Source organism: Macrobrachium rosenbergii, chromosome 18 (assembly GCF_040412425.1).
Source record: "Macrobrachium rosenbergii isolate ZJJX-2024 chromosome 18, ASM4041242v1, whole genome shotgun sequence".
Lineage (NCBI taxonomy): Eukaryota > Metazoa > Arthropoda > Malacostraca > Decapoda > Palaemonidae > Macrobrachium > Macrobrachium rosenbergii.
The window spans coordinates 2,749,234-2,767,582 of record NC_089758.1 but is presented as its reverse complement, the minus strand read 5'-3'; the positions used below and the strand labels follow the sequence as shown (position 1 = coordinate 2,767,582).

The following is an 18,349-nucleotide window of genomic DNA, read 5'->3' as shown; positions in this document are numbered from 1 at the left end:
CAACTGACATTTGCTGCAAATCTAGGTTAAGCCCAGTCGTAAAGGTCAATGGTATTTCGCATGCAATTTTAACTTGTTTCTTATTTATGGATATTACGAATTAATTATTAGAATATTTCAGTTAATACAAATATTACATTCGTTTTATTATGAATAGATACTTACGTATTTAACAATACAGTAATTACTTTGTCCTATCTAATAATGGATAATGATATTACTTAAACGGTAGTTAAGAATCGCATAACCAATTTACTCTCTGAAAACTTAACACCGTAAACCGGTTTAAACCGCATAATGTTAACCATTCGTTTACAAGCAAAGTTCATATTCATTTAACATTACTGAACAAAGCAATATATTTAAACGATATGTTTATTTATTTATTTACCAACAATGCTTAATAATGCATATTTATACATCCTTAATCGCCCATTATTACTATCTAATAATTACGTTTAGACTTATACTAGTCTAAATTAGACATTAAGTCTATTTATTTATCTAAAAAGGAATTATTTAATCACAATTACTATAATTTTACTCAACGTAACTATTAAACCCGTTTATTCAGTCCAATAGTTGGGAATAAATTCGTAACAGAGTAAGGGAAATATATTTATTCATAAATCTCAGATAACATTGTTGTTGATCTCTTAACAAGAATAAATTGTTTACACATTCACTTTAACAATATAGGGATAATTTTGTAGGTAAATGTATTGTAATATATATATTCCTATATAATGTTGCTTAAAAGGCCTACAAAATTTATAACCTACTCTAATAGACTAACTCTACATATCTGTAAAAGATTAACAAACAATGAAAATCACTTATCACAAAAACATTATCACAGAGCTTTACATGTTATTATGTAGGTCATTTTGTTGCACAGACTGACACATTCTGGCTGTAATGCATGCAGTAGTAAAAATGAAGCGACAGTTTATGAAATAACTGTGAGCACAATGCTAGATGTAAGTCAGAACTAAATAGGCAATAAGAAAAATAAATGGTAGACAAGCAGCACCAATCAAGAGCATCTTCTTGAAACGTGGCCCCAGGAATCTTGCTCTTGTCGTCCGCGGGTGGTGGTCTGTGGCGCCGCAGGTGCACACTTGCTTCGCTTCATCCCAACGGCAGATGCCTTCATACCTGCAGGCAACGAAGTTCTTCACTATGACACCTTCAAAGCTCTATGCTACTTACATTCTGCTCTATCATTAAAAAAAGATTTAGTTTGAAAGTTAAGTATACCTTAGTTTTACCAGACCACTGAGCTGATTAACAGCTCTCCTAGGGCTGGCCCGAAGGATTTGTGGAATCCGAACCACTTTATAGCGAAATATGAATTTCTATCATCAGAAACAAATTCCTCTAATTCTTCATTAGCCGGCCGGAGACTCGAACCCAGGCCTAGCGAGTGCTAGCCCACAACTCTACCGAATCTCCCAACGAGGAACTAGATTTAGTTTGAAATATTTTGCGAGACAATAGGAAAGTGATAAGACGTTGAAGAAGTTGAAGAATAGTTGAAAAAACCACCCAAGATTATATAAGAATAAGTAACTATTTTACTTGTCAAAGGTTTCCTAGGCCTGGTGAATCATACAGTTGTCAATGTAGACAAGAAGTATAACGAAAAGTCTCTTGCATCAATAGACTCCTTGGATATTAAACAGTTTAGAAAATAGTAGGAATGCACTGGTTCTCAATATGCAATATGGTGCAAAAGATTCACATAAAATTTATAAGCTACAAATTTCTATTCAATAAACCACTGCTCAAAGTGAGAATGTTGTGAACAGAACCATAAGAGCTACAGTAGGCTATATGAATTCTTCAAAAAATCCACGAGCAACCGAAATCAGGAAATGGGAATGATAAAAAGAGCTGTAAGAGCCTGATGCCGTCTCTTCCAAACACGTGTGTGTGCGTCGTCCATCGGAGTGGAGTACTATAGCTCAAAACGAACTTGAAATCGGGTTCCTGTAGAGAAAGAAAACGAGATGCTCTTGTTGTCTTGTCCACTCCGATGGACGACGCACACACGCACACACACGTGTTTGGAAGAGACGGCATCAGGCTCTTACAGAGCTACCATGGATGTATGGTATAAAGGATCTAATAAGAACGATTTAAAAATAATGGTCGCAATGCACAAGTCACTGACTCGCACTAAACATCTCAGCGTAAGATCAATTCTGTCTACTTCTCTTTCGGAGACTTTTTGTTTTATAGTCAGTTGTATTACACAGGAACAATAGTTCGTTAGTTGAAAATTATTGATCAATAACATTGCTCCTCTTTTTTTTTTACCCATTTTAATAAAAAAATTAAAATTAATAACCACTGGCTGACGCCACTTCCATGAGAAGATCAGCGTGTATTGGCCCTGCAGTAAAACAAAATAATAACAAGTAAAGCATTCTAGAGTATTACCTGCGGGCTTTCCAAGGCTTTAGTGGTGAAGAGGGATGGAACTTCTTAACATCTTTCTTAGAAGACTCTTTCTCTGGAAGATGGCTGTAGCAGAGGGAGGCAGGAGTAAGAACCACTTCACAGTTTTTATACAAATGTTGGCAATTTGTGCAGACCTCCAATCTCTGAAAACATACGAAGTTGTTGTGAGGATTCTTTCAACCAAAGTGGTATTAATTAATCTTTTCTGTAAAGTTCATCAGCCGGTTCAAGAGAAGACTAGCACAGACCTCACGCCTGAAGACAGAATCTTTTCAACTATAGATGTGAAAATTACTGTCCAGACCACCAGTTCACTGGCTCTTCCCTACACCAAGTGTTGGACCAACTTTATGTCTTTATGTCTTTTTTTCAGTAACTCCTTGAATAATTTGATAATTTGAAGATATATTACTATAGGCATTTCTTTCAACTGTCACTTAAGAACCAATCCTTAGGGTAAGTCCTATGAGGGTTTAATATTATGGCTCAATAATCTCAGAGTCATTTATAATAAAAATAACCTTACCCATACGAGAGGGATGAACTGTACAAGACGTTCCAAGACAGACCTTCACCTTCTCTCTGATACTACACTTCCACAAGACTGTATGTTAGTGTTATTTTTATAGAGACTTATTTTACTGTCATAATATGCGCCGCTTGTTGTCTACATGTTCTGAGGAATTACAGTTTTTCTCATTTCCTCTCCTCTGGCAATATTGGTCTTTGGCTTAGAATGCATTCCCACATTTCTGTTTTTAGACACGTGCCAGTATCCTTTTCGAGGACACGTGATTCTTTAGTTCCCAAACGGTGCCATTTGCACTCACTTCTGTAACTGCTGTTATGGGTTACCACCTGGGATTTAGTTGGAATTTCATACCCACCACCATCTGTATTTTTCTCTTTCAAAAATCAAAATTTAGTTTTGAGATTATATACTAAGAGGATGGCGGCTATAGGCACTGACTTCAAGAGGTCCGCCAAAAGGAAATGAAAAGATTTTCTTCACGAAACTTTTTGCTGGTATTTATGGCAAAGACAAGAGAGTGAAAATAGAACTAAATGAGTATCTTCTCAAAAGTAAACCACAACTAGTCTTAAAGCTTTCTGTCAGTCTAACGAAAGTTGGTTGTACTGTGCTATCATCAATATCATTATTATTATTATTATTATTATTATTATTATTATTATTATTACCGTCGGGAAGAGGGTCTTTAACAATACCTGTATAGGAAAGCCGCAAATGTACGTACGGTACATCGACGACACCTTCGTCAGCGCTGCGACTAGTGAAGAAATAGAGCTTGAAACGTGGCTTCCACACCCACAGTTGTCTCAACTTCACAGTTGAACACAGCCACGATCGTCGCTTCCCTTTCCTTGACGTCCTCGTCGAGGAACGCTTCATCAGGAAGGTGTACACGAAACCTACGAACCTGGGCATGTTCCTAAATGGAGAGAGTGAGTGCCCCGAGAGATATAAGCACTCCGCCATCAGCACCTTCGTCAGAAGAGCTCTCTCGCACTTCTCCTTCTGGACTGACACCCATGGAAAACTGTAACGTGCTGCCCAGATCCTCATTGATAGTGGACACATGAATCGGGAGGTAGACGTGTGGATTAGAGGAGCCGTGAACGGATGGTACCATCAGGAACCTCGCCCCGACACCTCTGATGACATGAAACTTTTCTACCAAGGAAAGTTCCATAGAGGATTTAAAGAAGACGAACGCGCCCTCAGGACCGTCATTGAAGGGAACATCAGCCTGTCCGAGCCCGATAAGAGAATTAAACTCGTCATATTTTACAGGAATAAGGAATAAGAAAATCAGCAGCCTGGTGATGAGAAATAACCAGGCTCCCTCAAGCAGGATCCCTTGGAGAAAACCAGTGTTGTCTACCGATACAAATGCCCCCGTCTGAGAGTGCCTCGGCTCTTATAAATCGGTATGACTACCATGCGCTTCTCAAAGAGAATCAACGGGCAAACAACTCTAGAATACCTGAACCATGATGTCACTTAGTCGCCGAACAACTTTTCATAAAAAATTTCACGGCACTTCTCATTTTAAGAGATTACAGGATTTTTCCTGTAAGTGCTTAGTGCAAACCAATCCGGGAAAGGAAATCATTCCCTGATGAAATTTTCACAGCAACAAAGGAGTATCTGGCTATGATTTATTTTAGAAGTTAGGCGAATAATTCTTAGAAAAATAAGTGTCATGGAGTGATAAAAACTGAGCTTTATAATACTTCATTCGGATCTTTCCTAGATAGTGACCCCAACAAAGTTCGGGGGTCGTTATCTAGGACTAATATTTCATGTTGTCATTAACTTTATGATATTTACAGTCTTTTGCTTACGTTTTTACGGTCATCCCCCAACGGGCTTGTACTAAACACGCCGCGAAGGTGGATACATACCGGGTTAAACCCTTGGGGTCACTATCTAGGAAAGATCCTTTCATTCTTACCAAGTTGAGAACATATCACTCTGCTAATGACACCGAGAAAGCATCTGCAAGAAATTTCAGCTAACTGCTTTGAAGTCACTAACCTTGTTAGGGGACGGATCGCCTTCAACTCTTTCTGCAACAATGCTGCTGATTGTCGTTGCAACATTGTGCATCTCCAGACTTGGTCCACGGCAAAGATTTCCTTCATTTGGAGTCTTCTCCTTGCAAGATACTGTGGCTATCATTTTCAGAAGCCCACTGCACTACTACTTAAATCAAGTGAATTTTTGATGACGTACTTTTAGCATGCAACGTAAAATCACCCCTTCGTTAGCACAATAGCTGCAATAAATTTTTGTGCAAAGTCTTTTCTTTCTGAAGCAAATTACACTTAACTAAAACTTTACAGTGAATTTAAATTCTTCGCTAGAGTATAGAAAATAGCCATTTCCACGTACAAAAAGTCCTAACAAAAAACGAGCACCTTATGTAATATAATTTGACAGTTTTGGAGTAGATTAATGATAAACTGCCAAATTTAGACGTAACCGAGGGCAAGTAAGGTGAAGTAGATAGCGCCCCAGAGAACAAATGCTCCGGTAATCCCGATTAAAAAGTAAACTTTAGCCTGGCTTGAAGACTGCAGCTCAATCTGAAACAAAAAAAAAAATTTCAGTGTCTGGCCTAAAAGCAGTATCTTTTTACCGTATATTCAAACGTTCGTTTCATTGACGGGGGATGTCTACCATAAAGGATGTGCAATTAACCTGTCTTATTTGGGGCGTACCATTACAAAACACCAGTATGTATTACTGTCCTTAGCTCAGTTATTCAACAATTATATATGTTTATCCATTCAGCTCACATTCTATAACTTAAATTCCGTAGTAAACGCCACTACACGCACTTACTTTGGGTAAGAAAACAGCAAAAATAACACAATTAACAGAAATCACATTGAAATGCTCTATACAGTCATCCATAAACCTGACTTTCTTAACAGCAGTTTTCACTTCTTGTTGCATTAAGATCATAGTGAGATTTTACTCGGTGATAAATAAATGCACTGTGCCCTATTGAATTCCGTTGCAAATAACGTGGTCGGTGAAGAAGTTTTGTACAAAATGGCCAATTCAAATGAACCTGAGACATTGCACGAAATTTACTGCGGCTCGTTAACAGATGTATCAGGGGCTGGTCTATGGAATCAAGGTTTACGGGATGTTCAAAACTACAGATAGTGAGCCACTTCCAGTCTGTTTTTTTATGCGTTAAATTCCAAAGTTTTAAATCATAATGGAAGAAATGACAGGGCAAAGTTCATCTGCAAACGCTGAAAAATCAAGGGGATACCATAAGACCCACTGGCTTTCCGTATCCTCATAGGCCTAAGATTTTACTGACTTTGCATACTGAAAAAGCGAATCGATATTAAGAGCCCGGATGACGAGTCAGCTGGTATGAAACCACTTAACGATAAACAAGGGTAAAGCAGATTAAAAAAGAAGGACCTGTGAGGACTGATAGCTGTAATACCATGAAGAGGGAGGTTTGGGGGGTGATAAATTTACAAGAGCTGTATAGGGCATGAAATAATATTAGCGATAGTAATAATTATATCGTCTTGTATACAAAAATTGTTTTAAATGACAGCCTTTTAGATTCGAGTCATGATCCTTCGTTGTTTAGAAAAGCTACCATTGTGTTCATTTGGATCCTTAAAATTCGTAGCCACATTCCAAGGCTATCAGTATTCATCAGAGGCGTTCAGTCAACCGTGACGAAGTTTTGTCAATGCTATTTAACAAGTACATTTACATGGATGGTTCCATAATCATTCAACAAATCTGGCTGCATAGTATTCCTTTAAAATACTATATGCTATTAATAAACATTTAAAAATTAATATTTTCTCATTTGAAAAAAAATACCTAAATTATGACATCATTATGACTACCAATGTCTCAGTTAAATGAAAGTTACGCAATTTTGATAGGATTTCCACAGTGACTTTTATTGACTTTTATTTAAACTGTGGTTTAACACATTCTGCTGAATTCTGAATGGAAAACATAAATTCGTAACCTATGAATTGGCAGTATGAATCAAGTATCACCAAAAATCAGAAATTTTATGATCTGTAAAATTATCAAAACGGCCAAATAATTTTAGGATTTTACTTATGAGCTAGTTACAGTTCTCTTAGAATAACAAAAGATCAATTACAAGTAAAGTACAATGATTTTTTTAACCCCTAGCACTAAAGTTCTAGAAAATAATTATAAGGGACAAACGGAAAAAATTACCTTTTGCTTTGGCTGATGTGACTGTTTTTTGCAGGCACACTGGACTTGCTCCTCTTCACATCGACAAGAAGCACTGGACGTAGTTAGTGCCTAAATAAAAAACAAAATTATATTGAGGGTAACATTTGCATAAAGAAATAAATCAGACTTTCTGCTCTCTGAAATATAACCAAGGCCACTATTGAACTTTGATAACTAGATAAGCCTGGTGAGGTATCACTGCTAAGTAAGATTTCATGTTAGGCACATCAGACAAGCGTTTCCACTTGAACCAAAGGAGTATAATGCCTTTGTGTTATATCTGATGATAGCTGTAAAGGGAGTATGTTCTTATAATGTGCAGTCCTGCGGAGGAGACTGAATAAACGATTAAGGAAATGTCGCAGAGACCTAAAGAGCTGCAAACAATGCGAACCAAAAGGTGGAGTCTACAACTAAACGGCGTCAGTGCACTGACAATTTCATTTCAGGAAATGACGCCGTGAGTACCAACAAGACGCACAAAGGAATATAAGGATATGAACACCAAGGACAACGGCTTCTTTTGGTGACTTATGGAACACTCAGAATATAATGGACCAAAGTAAGGATAAGGAATTTTTATTAATGAATGGCATTCGTGAAGTACACACGTCAAACTGAATTTTCTGGTGGTTCTAATCAAACTCCAGTTGGCACACTGAAAACCTCTCATGGCCACTAAAGATAAATGTATCAGTAGCACTATAGGCGAGTACTAATAAATTGTCTGTCAAACCGGCAAATGATTTCATGTAATAGTTGCATAATGCTGAACTATCTTCACTAAAAGATGCGAAAGATTTATGTCTGCTTACCGGGACCATCGGTGAAACAACTGGATGATCATCAGCAGAAGATTCCTCATATCCCCCATTCTCCATCTGGAAAGAAAGCAAAGTGGAGCTATACCAGATCAGCACCAAACTAGAGTTACTGTTATACCAGAATTTCGTTTGTTCAATTAGGCATTGCCTAATCAACCTTAAACTGTGCGCTAATTAATTCGTTCTTTTTAAACTAGGCATTGCCTAATCAGCCTCAAATTGTACACGCATTAATTCGTTCTTTTTCAACTAGGTATTACCTAATCAGCCTAAAACTGTACACGCATTAATTCGGTCTTTTTAAACTAGGCATTACCTAATCAGCCTCAAACTGTACACGCATTAATTCGGTCTTTTTCAACTAGGCATTACCTTATCAGCCTCAAATTGTACAAGCATTAATTCGTTCTTTTTAAACTAGGCATTACCTAATCAGCCTCAAATTGTACACGCATTCATTCGTTCTTTTTAAACTAGGCATTACCTAATGAGCCTCAAACTGTACACGCATTAATTCGTTCTTTTAGGCATTACCTAATCAGCCTCAAATTGTACACGCATTCATTCGTTCTTTTTAAACTAGGCATTATCTAATCAGGCTCAAACTGTACATTTCTTAATTAGGTTTTTTCAATTAGGCATTACCTAATTAGCCTTAAATTGTACACTCATTAATTAGGTTTTTCATCTAAGCATTACCTAATCAGCCTCAAACTGTACACTCATTAATTAGGTTTTTAACTAGGCATTACCTAATGAACCCCAAACTGTATACTCATTAAATTATTTTTTTTTAACTAGACACTCCCTAATCAATCTCAAACTGTACAATCATTAGACATACGTAATGAATAAAGAATATAGACAATCGCTGGCATTCTCGTATAATGAGTGACTGTCCATCAAGGATTCAATCTGACGACCAGCGTTTGGAGACAGAAGGCCAGATGAACGCTTTACTGATGCCTGTGATTACAAGAAATGTCTTTCATTAAAGTACTGTATCCTTACATCATGCGACAGTAGACTGACACCAACAATCAGATAAGCTACAATACAACGAAGCACGAGTCTGAGATATAAAAATTCATACACTGTTTAGGCCTAAAAAACAATTAATCTAAACATGCTCGCAGGAATCTAAAATAAAATTTCCATCTGTCCGTAGAGCATATTTTACCTGGAGATCGGGTGTTTAAAATTCACTCGTATGTTTACAAGTGGTAGCCGAAGGTATAAGAGCGAACAGCGGCTGAAGTTATTTAATGGTGAATTGCAAGACGAATTTAAAAACCACAAGGCGTGATTACTCAGTCTGTCGTCACAAGACAACTATAATAATGATAATGATATCTATTGAGAGGGTGGAACATTTTTGGCTAATACAACACTATTCGCTATGAATTCAAGCAAGACAGTAACAACATACAACTTACAGTATAATGAACACATTATTGTAACATGTTTAAAATACGTTATGAATATATACAAATATACACACATATATATATGTGTATGTATATATATATATATATATATATATATATATATATATATATATATATATATATACATATATATAATATACATATATATGGCGTTGAGGTAAGCGAATTTTGTGGAAGTGTAAATAGGAAAGATCAGTAATTTCCGGCGGAATTTCAGAGGCCCTCTCTTTGCTCGGTACACACAGTGTCAGAGGACACACACACACACACATATATATATATATAGAAATATATGTATATATTTAATTGTATATATGTGCTTGTGTGCGAATTTAGGCGTATTTATTCAGTATGTGCATGTATTTACGAAACTGCCGTTAAACACCGCAATCTCGAGAGAACACTGAGTCCAAGTTTGAAAACACGCACATACACCTACAAATACACACACACATATATACTGTATATATATACATGTGTGTGTGTGCGCGCGCGCGCGAGAAGACACCAGCTGCGGTTTGTTTCTTTTTTACAGTGACCTAAGAGAAGCTCTAGTTATCCATTATGACGAATTGACAGAATAATTATTATCGGTGGGCACAAGAAAGGCAACAGCTGCGATTCCCAGGTTTTCCTACGTCATCCACTCTGATCAGGAGGCAAGAGGATGGATTACCTTTAATGGCTTTCAACAGAAGGCTAAGTGGATAAATGTCACTCAGTGGAAAGTTTCTTCCTCATTATTTTGAATCTGATTTACTACACTGTACAGTAAGTGTGCTGGCTATGATACCTGTGATCATTATCACTCCCATTTAGAATACGAGTTATTATGATGATGAATATGTTATCACGCATTATATCCAACACCAACGTGACTTAAAAGAACCAGTGGTTTCGTATGTACGTCGTGGAATTCTTATCCTTTTCCTAGCATGCTACGTGGCATTATCTCAAGTTTTTTTTAGACTTTACAATCACCTTCATGTTACCACAGGGAGTATCTTATCGTGAAAGTACGTGGGCTTTCCCATGTTCACTCATTCTCTGTCGAGTGAGCGTGTAGGTTCTAATCCCAGGTCCTTTTACCTGAATTCATTCTTAGTCATAAGAACTGCTCTGTAAATTCAAAGAGATGATCATCAACTACAACGGGAAAATCTTACAACGTCAGACCTCGTCAACAGAGCTAAAATAGCGAGTGTATATCGTTGCTTTACTCAAAGTTTGGATGTTGAATACCGGTTGTAAGTGGGACATTTGAAATTCGTATATCCGCAATACTCTATCCCCTTAAATGAATCAATGCCTACAGTATATACTGACTTCGTGCTAAATCTCTCTCTCTCTCTCTCAATCACTGTACAGCTACTTTACGTATGGTAGCCGCAGTGGACAAATTCCCCGATACTTCATTCAAGATGTTTGACACAGCGGGCACCAGCCCTGGTTCATAATTTTTCCAGTAATCGGAAAAGGGCTGTGTAAATAGTATGGTCAACTCGTAGAAAGTAAACGACTTACAGCGCCTGTACGAAACAGTCACCATACTGCTTTATTTATAATTATATAAACCTTCCAATTTTATTTCTTCTCATCCGTTCGCAATGGTAAAAATATCTGAAATAACTTGGATTCTAATATGTTTTGATGGTTAACCGTCACTAGAGGGCAATGCTGTTGCCACTTTTCACACTAGAATGTATTTTGAGTTCAGTGTTATGCTCGCTTATGAAAACAACACTGGGGTTTTGATAAATATTTAAGGGAAAAGAATTATGGATCTATAATGGTTCTGGTTTTTCTATACGGTGATTTGTAAAAGGCCTGCTGGTGTTATTTCAGCTAACCTCAACCAAACATGAGAGCACAGAAGAGTATGACGTCACAATCAAAACAGCGCAAGTCGTAACTAGAACAATATATTTTTAAGGAGCAACTGCGATCTAGCCAGACACATTAAGTACCCGTGATAATTGTAAAAAAAAAAAAAAATCTAAAGTGTCTTGGTTGGAGAGCAAATTATCTGCAAAAGATACAGTCAGGGTAAAAGCCTAGCAATAACCTTCCTACGGCTCATTTACGTTTTAAGAAACCATAGAAGAACTGATAACGAACAATTTTCCTGCGAACTTAGAAGACGTTTTCCTACAATGTCTTCATTGTGAGGGTATTATGTTTCCTAATCAAAATTTTGATAGAAAAGATAACCAGTAATTTTGAAAAGGAACCCGCCAATTTAAACTCGTTTAAAATAGTTCCGTTCATGAAATAAGTAGCGAATGCGGAGAAAAGATAAGGAGGAAGGGAGAAGAAAGTTTGGACCAGGTGGGGTGACTAAGGTCCTTGCATCCTCAATGCACAAAAGATCCAAGCATCCTCTACCATTGTAGTTTAACGCAGGGCATAAATTCGAAATAAAGTCACTTTTACATACATACATACACACACATACATATGCATAAGAACGCGCTCTTCGGAAAAGCATAGTATGAAATTACTTCCTTTTATGTTTCACATGTTCTAACCACGGCCGCAGGATTATTAATCTCCCGAAGAGGCCAAATATCGCTTTTTATCTCTTTGTGTTTAAAGGCGAAGTCACTGTCTTCTCTAGACCTAGCTTCACGTGTTTTCGCGAACAGTAGCCGCAAGAATTTGATAATGGAATGCGGGCTGTCACTCCGTATACGCTCAGTCATGCTTCGAAGAACTAGAAACAGCAGAGCACTGAAAATCGCATGGCTGCGCTCAGTAGCACACTCTTCTTTCACGAGAACATAGACACCATGATGTCCGGATACCAAACGACAGGTTTTTGCCATCATCACATTTCCTTATGAACATGGTTTTAGAGTTCCCCTGTATGGATAAAAGCGCATCGGTAACGAAACGTAATGAGTTACTGTATTATTCGCCTTTTTGATATTGAAATTAGAGCCAATCGTGAATAAATGTACTTAGTGCAGTTGTCATGTCACTGAACCGTGATGTTTATTTAAGTTCATCATGGAGTTCTTGCCTAAAATTCTCTCGAAATCGCTTTACCCAAACCCTCTTTCATGAACTGGCCTTATTCTCATCATTGTAAACGAGATATCCGAAACGCCCAAATATTACTCGCAAGACTCAACGGCAAATAAACTTTACAAATGAACTTCCCATTTCTCCGAGGACATTCTTGCTACTATTAAAAAATGAGCCTCGACAAAAAGGCAAGCACAGTCTTCATTATATCAAGAACTCTTGACAAGAGATAACGTGTAGAAACAAAAAAAAAAATATTAGTCTGCGATAGATGGAGTACTTAAAATAAGAATTACTAATGCACAACCCTCGTTCGCGCCGGGTGGCTGCAATTGTAATTTGCTGAATAGATTAGGCCAACTCTTTCCTCACGAGTCCAGAACAGGACATCCTCAATTTATTTCATACTGCCCGTCATATAAATCTCTTTCTCTCTTCACTGGTCGGAGGGTTTCGGCATTCATACGCTACAGAGGCAGACGATGTATTTTCACACAAACACAAAACATTACATGAGATGTTGGGGCTTGAAAAATGACTGTACAGTCACTTATCACCTTAAAAATCTCGCGCAAATGCTTCGTGACTACACTGTACTGTGTTTATGCCTGAGCTTGAGGTCTCCGGTTCTTGGACGCAAAGGTTTTGCAACTGTCTGTTGTAGTTAGTCTATATCTTTATACCTTCAGAATTATATACTTAAATTGTATATTATGTATATAAACTACATATTCATGTAACAAAGGCTTAAAAGGTAGTGGGCACTTGTAAGTGCATTTGATTGCTTGCTGGAGAAAATGACAATTTTTAGACCTCAATACCTCAACTGTATTTGCGGTGTGGCTCAGGTTTACTGATTAGCACGATACGTCCTGTTCTGTTATTTTGGGTATCTTTAACGACTATATTTGAACTGGAGGGCTACTCATAACCTTAGTTATGTACTGAATCAAACTCCAGTTTTACGCCGGGCTGCTCCAGGAGCAAGAACCCTTGCTGGCATAAGGCTATCTTACTAATCACTGGCAACAACAAGCTTCAGACGATGCTTGTTACGCAGCTGAAGCCGATATCTGTGCAAATGTCAGAACTCCAAGGATGGCAATCGCGGCGAATTAGTAATTCCCAATTCCACTTCGAAAAAATAAAAAACAGTCTAGCGAAAGTCTCGTGATAGCTGGGATTCAATGCTAAGCAGTTGTACTGGCACGAACTGCGAGAAATCAGTGTTACCAATCACCCTGCGCAGAAGACGAATCAGACTGTCGCAGAGATGAGCTTCCTCCATCTGAAGGAAAAACTATAGAATTAAACAACCAGTCTATCATGGGAGAACAATTCGTGCATATGGGCAAACAATAATAAACAGAATTGATTGGATATTGCTGACCAGTTTATATGTAGGAATGCGTTAATGGTAATTGAATAAATAAAACTAGACAAAATAATTCATCCCCGCCTTGCGCAGGACAAGTTGAAATTCCCATCTTTGAATATAATGCTTACGATATCCCTCCATTATTAGCCATTCATAAGATCTGTTGAGAGCATAAGTTCGAAATCTCCAGCCTTAGTTATTTTCGTCGTGTTTTATGGGCTTTCGCTCCTTATATCATTCGGCTGTTCGTTTGATGCACAAATGAAGAGTTCACTCGGAATTTATATTTCAGTTTATTTATATTTCAATCTATTCCTAAATTTGCCACCTGTAGCGAGCCTATTAATAACCCAATACCCAGAAAAAGCTCGCAGCATCATTTTGTAAAAATAAATCCGAGTAAAAGTCACTCACAGTACATACGTTGACGAAAAATATGTCCATCAGTAATATACTAAGAATCACAATGAAACTAATGAGGCATTTAGTCCCAGCTGTCAAGGGACGAAACAATGATATTACTGCTTTTTAGCTTATCTTGAAACCTTGAAGATTGTTTCAGTGTTCCTCAAAATTAAAACAAAAATATTTTATACAAAATAAACATGGCACAAAACAAAACGTTTTGACGAAGCTAAACTAAAATGTTAACGGCCTAAGATTTAATTCTCCTGATATAGATAGACAAGAAAATCAATTTGAAATTTCCTTTTCACCAAATTTTAGAAATTTTCACTTTACTGGCTTTTACATTCTTGTTAGATAACTTATCATCGTGCCAACATCCTAGGGAATCTAATCTGAGAGACTTTTGGTTAAAATTCGATTAAACTCCAGTGTGACTAGCCGCTGTACCTCAAGGCACAAGCACCCATTATACTGCACATCTCATTCTGAAATACACAACAAACTTTACAGAAGTTATAAAATAAAAATAAAAATGCATAACCCCTTTGCTGTTATTGAAGATGAGTCAGCAGTCACTTCGTCTTGGTGGGTCCTGGTTCCAAGGCATCACACAGAAATGTGCACATGGGTAAGTTAGCACTACAGAAGTTACCTTTCAAATCAGCATTTGCTTTCACAGACATTACGTCGCGAAGTTGGTAATCCTGACTCCAAATAACTTTGCGAAAAATCGCGCCTCACGAAACACCTTTAGACCACATACTGAATGTCATTTCGCCTCAGGAGACACCGACCTTCCACTCGACGTGAAAGAGAAAGTTCCTCCTCTTTGTTTACTGGAGTTCTCGGGGTCTGTTTAATGTTGCCAGATGCCGTTGGTCTAATACTTTTCGCTCGTGTATTATTTTATCGTCAGTAACAACTTAATTTCTTCACTGTGCGTAATCTTTAATTGGTTTTTCAGTAATCATTAGAAAGGCTGGATTAATGAAGGGAGTACTCATAAGGACAGGAGGAACTGGACTTACAAGGGGCTTGTAGCGAACGTTTATCATGTAACCACGAAAGTGATCCCCTTTGCAGATTCTCAGATTATTATTGATCCTTCGTTTCTTACCTTAAAAATCTCCTTGGTCTCCCCTGAAGCACATTGCCAAGTCTCTTTATATAAATAAATATATATATATATATATATATATATATATATATATATATATATATATATATATATATATATATACATACTGAGAGAGAGAGAGAGAGAGAGAGAGAGAACTGAGGAGGCTGAAAAATGTTTTCTGTTAAACTCTAACTACTGCATCACGGATAAATCCCGTGTAGAAAACGGCAAATATTTAACTGTTTCACACATTTACACAGAAAACTCAACAGAAAGCTGGATGTTAAAGTCAGGCCATTCAATCAAATCCAACAGCTGACTAAGTAGCAGTAAGCAGTACTACTTGGTCATTGCTGCCCTTGGGAGTGTCAGTAGCTTCAGATTCTAATGCTCCATTTCCCAAGGTACAGCAGCACCTAGCAGTGGGTTGCGAATCCCTTAGGGGAAACCCAGTATGAATGGCCAGTCTCTTTGCTGTGCATTGCAACCACTTTGGTAGCAAGAAGCAAGATCTATTTTCTTACGTCAGACCAGATGGTTTGGCGTTCCACTGTAATGGACCCCAAGGCTGAGGAGTCCATAGTGAAGTGTATATGACACCTAGGTGCGAAAAAATGCAGCCGAGATGGTAGATGAACCTTTTACCAAGAGGGCATAAGTAATCACGCTCTCCCTAAAAAAAAAATTATACCTTAGTTTAACCAGACCACTGAGCTGATTAACAGCTCTCCTAGGGCTGACCCGATTTTTAAGCCCCATTCACATTTCATTTCAGCCCATGCATGTTCACGCATGAATGGAAACTGGTAGTTGGCAACAGCTTACGTAAGTACTACGAAAAAGTTCCGTAATGCGTATTTAAGATCGTGGACACGCGGGGCGGAGTCGGGAGGTCGATACGCACCATCCCAGCATGCGTGGGGAGCCACGTACGTTTCGATATGTTCAAAAGATACGTGTCTGCTCACGTCATCCGTCATTTTGCGTGGTTGCACACGCACCGCATGGTGCATCCGTAGCGCGGTCTGCACGCCTGCGGGACAATGACGCGTGGTCCCATGCTGCTTTCCCGTTCCCGCCAAAAACCGCGTGGGTCCCCACAAGGTTCGGGAGTAGACGTGGCAACAGCGCCTCGCCCCCAGGACCTGAGACGATGAGGCTTTTGCGTCGGGTGTATAAAACAGCTTGCGGCGCGGATGCGGCTTCAGTTTTTTTTATATCTATTTTGTGTATGTGTCAATGTAAACAAATATATATATTTTGTATTATTGTATGTTTCCATGTAAATATTTCAGCATTAGTATAAGCATTAAACATAATTTAAAAATAACTTTTATTCAATGAACTAAAAACCATCAAAGTAACAAATGAAGTAATAATAATCACACAATTAAGACATATTTGCAAACAACTATATAGTTGAAAATTAACTTATAGAAACAAATATCTATTTTTTTGTATTATTGTATGTTTCATCTATATATCAGCATTAGTATAAACAATAAACATATAATAGAAAAGTAACTTCTATTCAATGAACTGCAAACCATGGAAGTAACAAAATGAAGTAAGAATAACAACAAAAATAAGGAGTAAGTGAAGGTATATTATATTAAAATAAAAATAAAAAAATCAGTACTTTCATATTATTAAGTTGTTTCTTCACTACTGCTTGGTAATGGCCTATATAAAGGTATAAACCATTTCCAAATATTCAAAGTTATAATCTTCCCACGCCTTGGAGTAATGCACTTAGCCACATTGCAATGCATGTATTTGCTTCTGCGTTAAAAATGTCAGAGTGTATGATCCAGTGCTAAAAAAAAACATATGCAAACAAATATATAGTTGAAAATTAACTTATATAACAAATGTTTATTTTTGGTATTGTATGTTTCAGTGTATATATCATGATTGGTATAAACAATAAACATATAATTGAAAAATAACTTTTATTCAATGAACTAAAAACCATTATACTAATAAAATGAAGTAAGAATAATAGCACAAATAAGACATATGTAAAACAAATAAATGCATGAATACAAAGGAAAAGTAAACTGTATGGATATTAAAAATTTTGGAAGTCGACATACAAAGAGAAATTATTATAACAAATATAAATGTATGTTAACAGTAGTTCTCCTTATTTTCAATTGCAATGTAGGCCCTCACAGGTTCCACCAATACCATGCAGTGCACATACTCCACGACGGCCTCCATTACGTTTCTTTGTTGTCTGTGTGCTGGTGTTATAAGGGCAACGATGTCCTCAATGTTCTCCATGTTGATTCAGCAGCAGGGGAATACTTCTTGCTAAGGGGGGCGCTGAATGGCACTGCAAACACATGTGCACAGCACGGCCCTTTTTGTACCTGGCGATACCCGCCCGATGTATGTGGGGATGTTGTGAGGGTGTCGTGAGGTCATAACGCACAACGTTACAAATCGTACGTGCGTGGGTGTTACTTGCTCTGCCACGCATTCATGTGGGGTGTGGCCTTTATTGTCGGGCAGTTCACGTAAGCATCCCGTCTATCTTGCGCAGTGTGTAGCCTTAACACGCACACTCCGTACTTACGTTATGGCGTCGTTATGTTGACTTATGGACGTCGGCCTTGACACGTATCCACTTGATCGCTACCGACAAACCCTGCAGTATAGCCAGTTTCATGCGTGAACATGCGTGGGCTGATACGTGAATGTGTAATGGGGCTTTAGACTTATTTTACGTGGCTAAGAACCAATTGGTTACCTAGCAACGGGACCTACAGCTTACTGTGGAATCTGAACCACATTATACTGAGGGATGAATTTCTATCACCAGAAATAAATTCCTCTAATTCTTCATTGGCCGGTCAGAGAATCGAACTCGGGCCCAGCAGAGTGCTA

At 37.8% G+C, this 18,349-nt stretch overlaps 1 protein-coding gene across 12 annotated transcripts in view; it reads right to left on the bottom strand.

Annotated features, from left to right (window-relative positions):
* Positions 1–605: 605 nt before the first annotated feature.
* The window catches only part of LOC136848032 (uncharacterized), a 68,903-nt gene continuing 51,159 nt past the window's right edge, over positions 606–18,349 (bottom strand). For 11 of the 12 annotated variants that reach the window (XR_010855914.1, XR_010855913.1, XM_067120082.1 and 8 more), the window contains 5 exons: positions 8,068–8,133; positions 7,232–7,321; positions 5,027–5,577; positions 2,446–2,609; positions 606–1,158 (listed from right to left, as the gene is read on the bottom strand). Coding sequence is in view for 10 of the 12 variants with exons in the window: in XM_067120073.1 (XP_066976174.1) it covers positions 975–1,158; positions 2,446–2,609; positions 5,027–5,170 (492 nt within the window). In the remaining 2 variants the exon portion in view is untranslated. Of the gene's footprint in view, positions 1,159–2,445; positions 2,610–5,026; positions 5,578–7,231; positions 7,322–8,067; positions 8,134–8,920; positions 9,038–18,349 lie in introns of those variants that run through there. The other variant, XM_067120081.1, reaches the window with a different exon arrangement.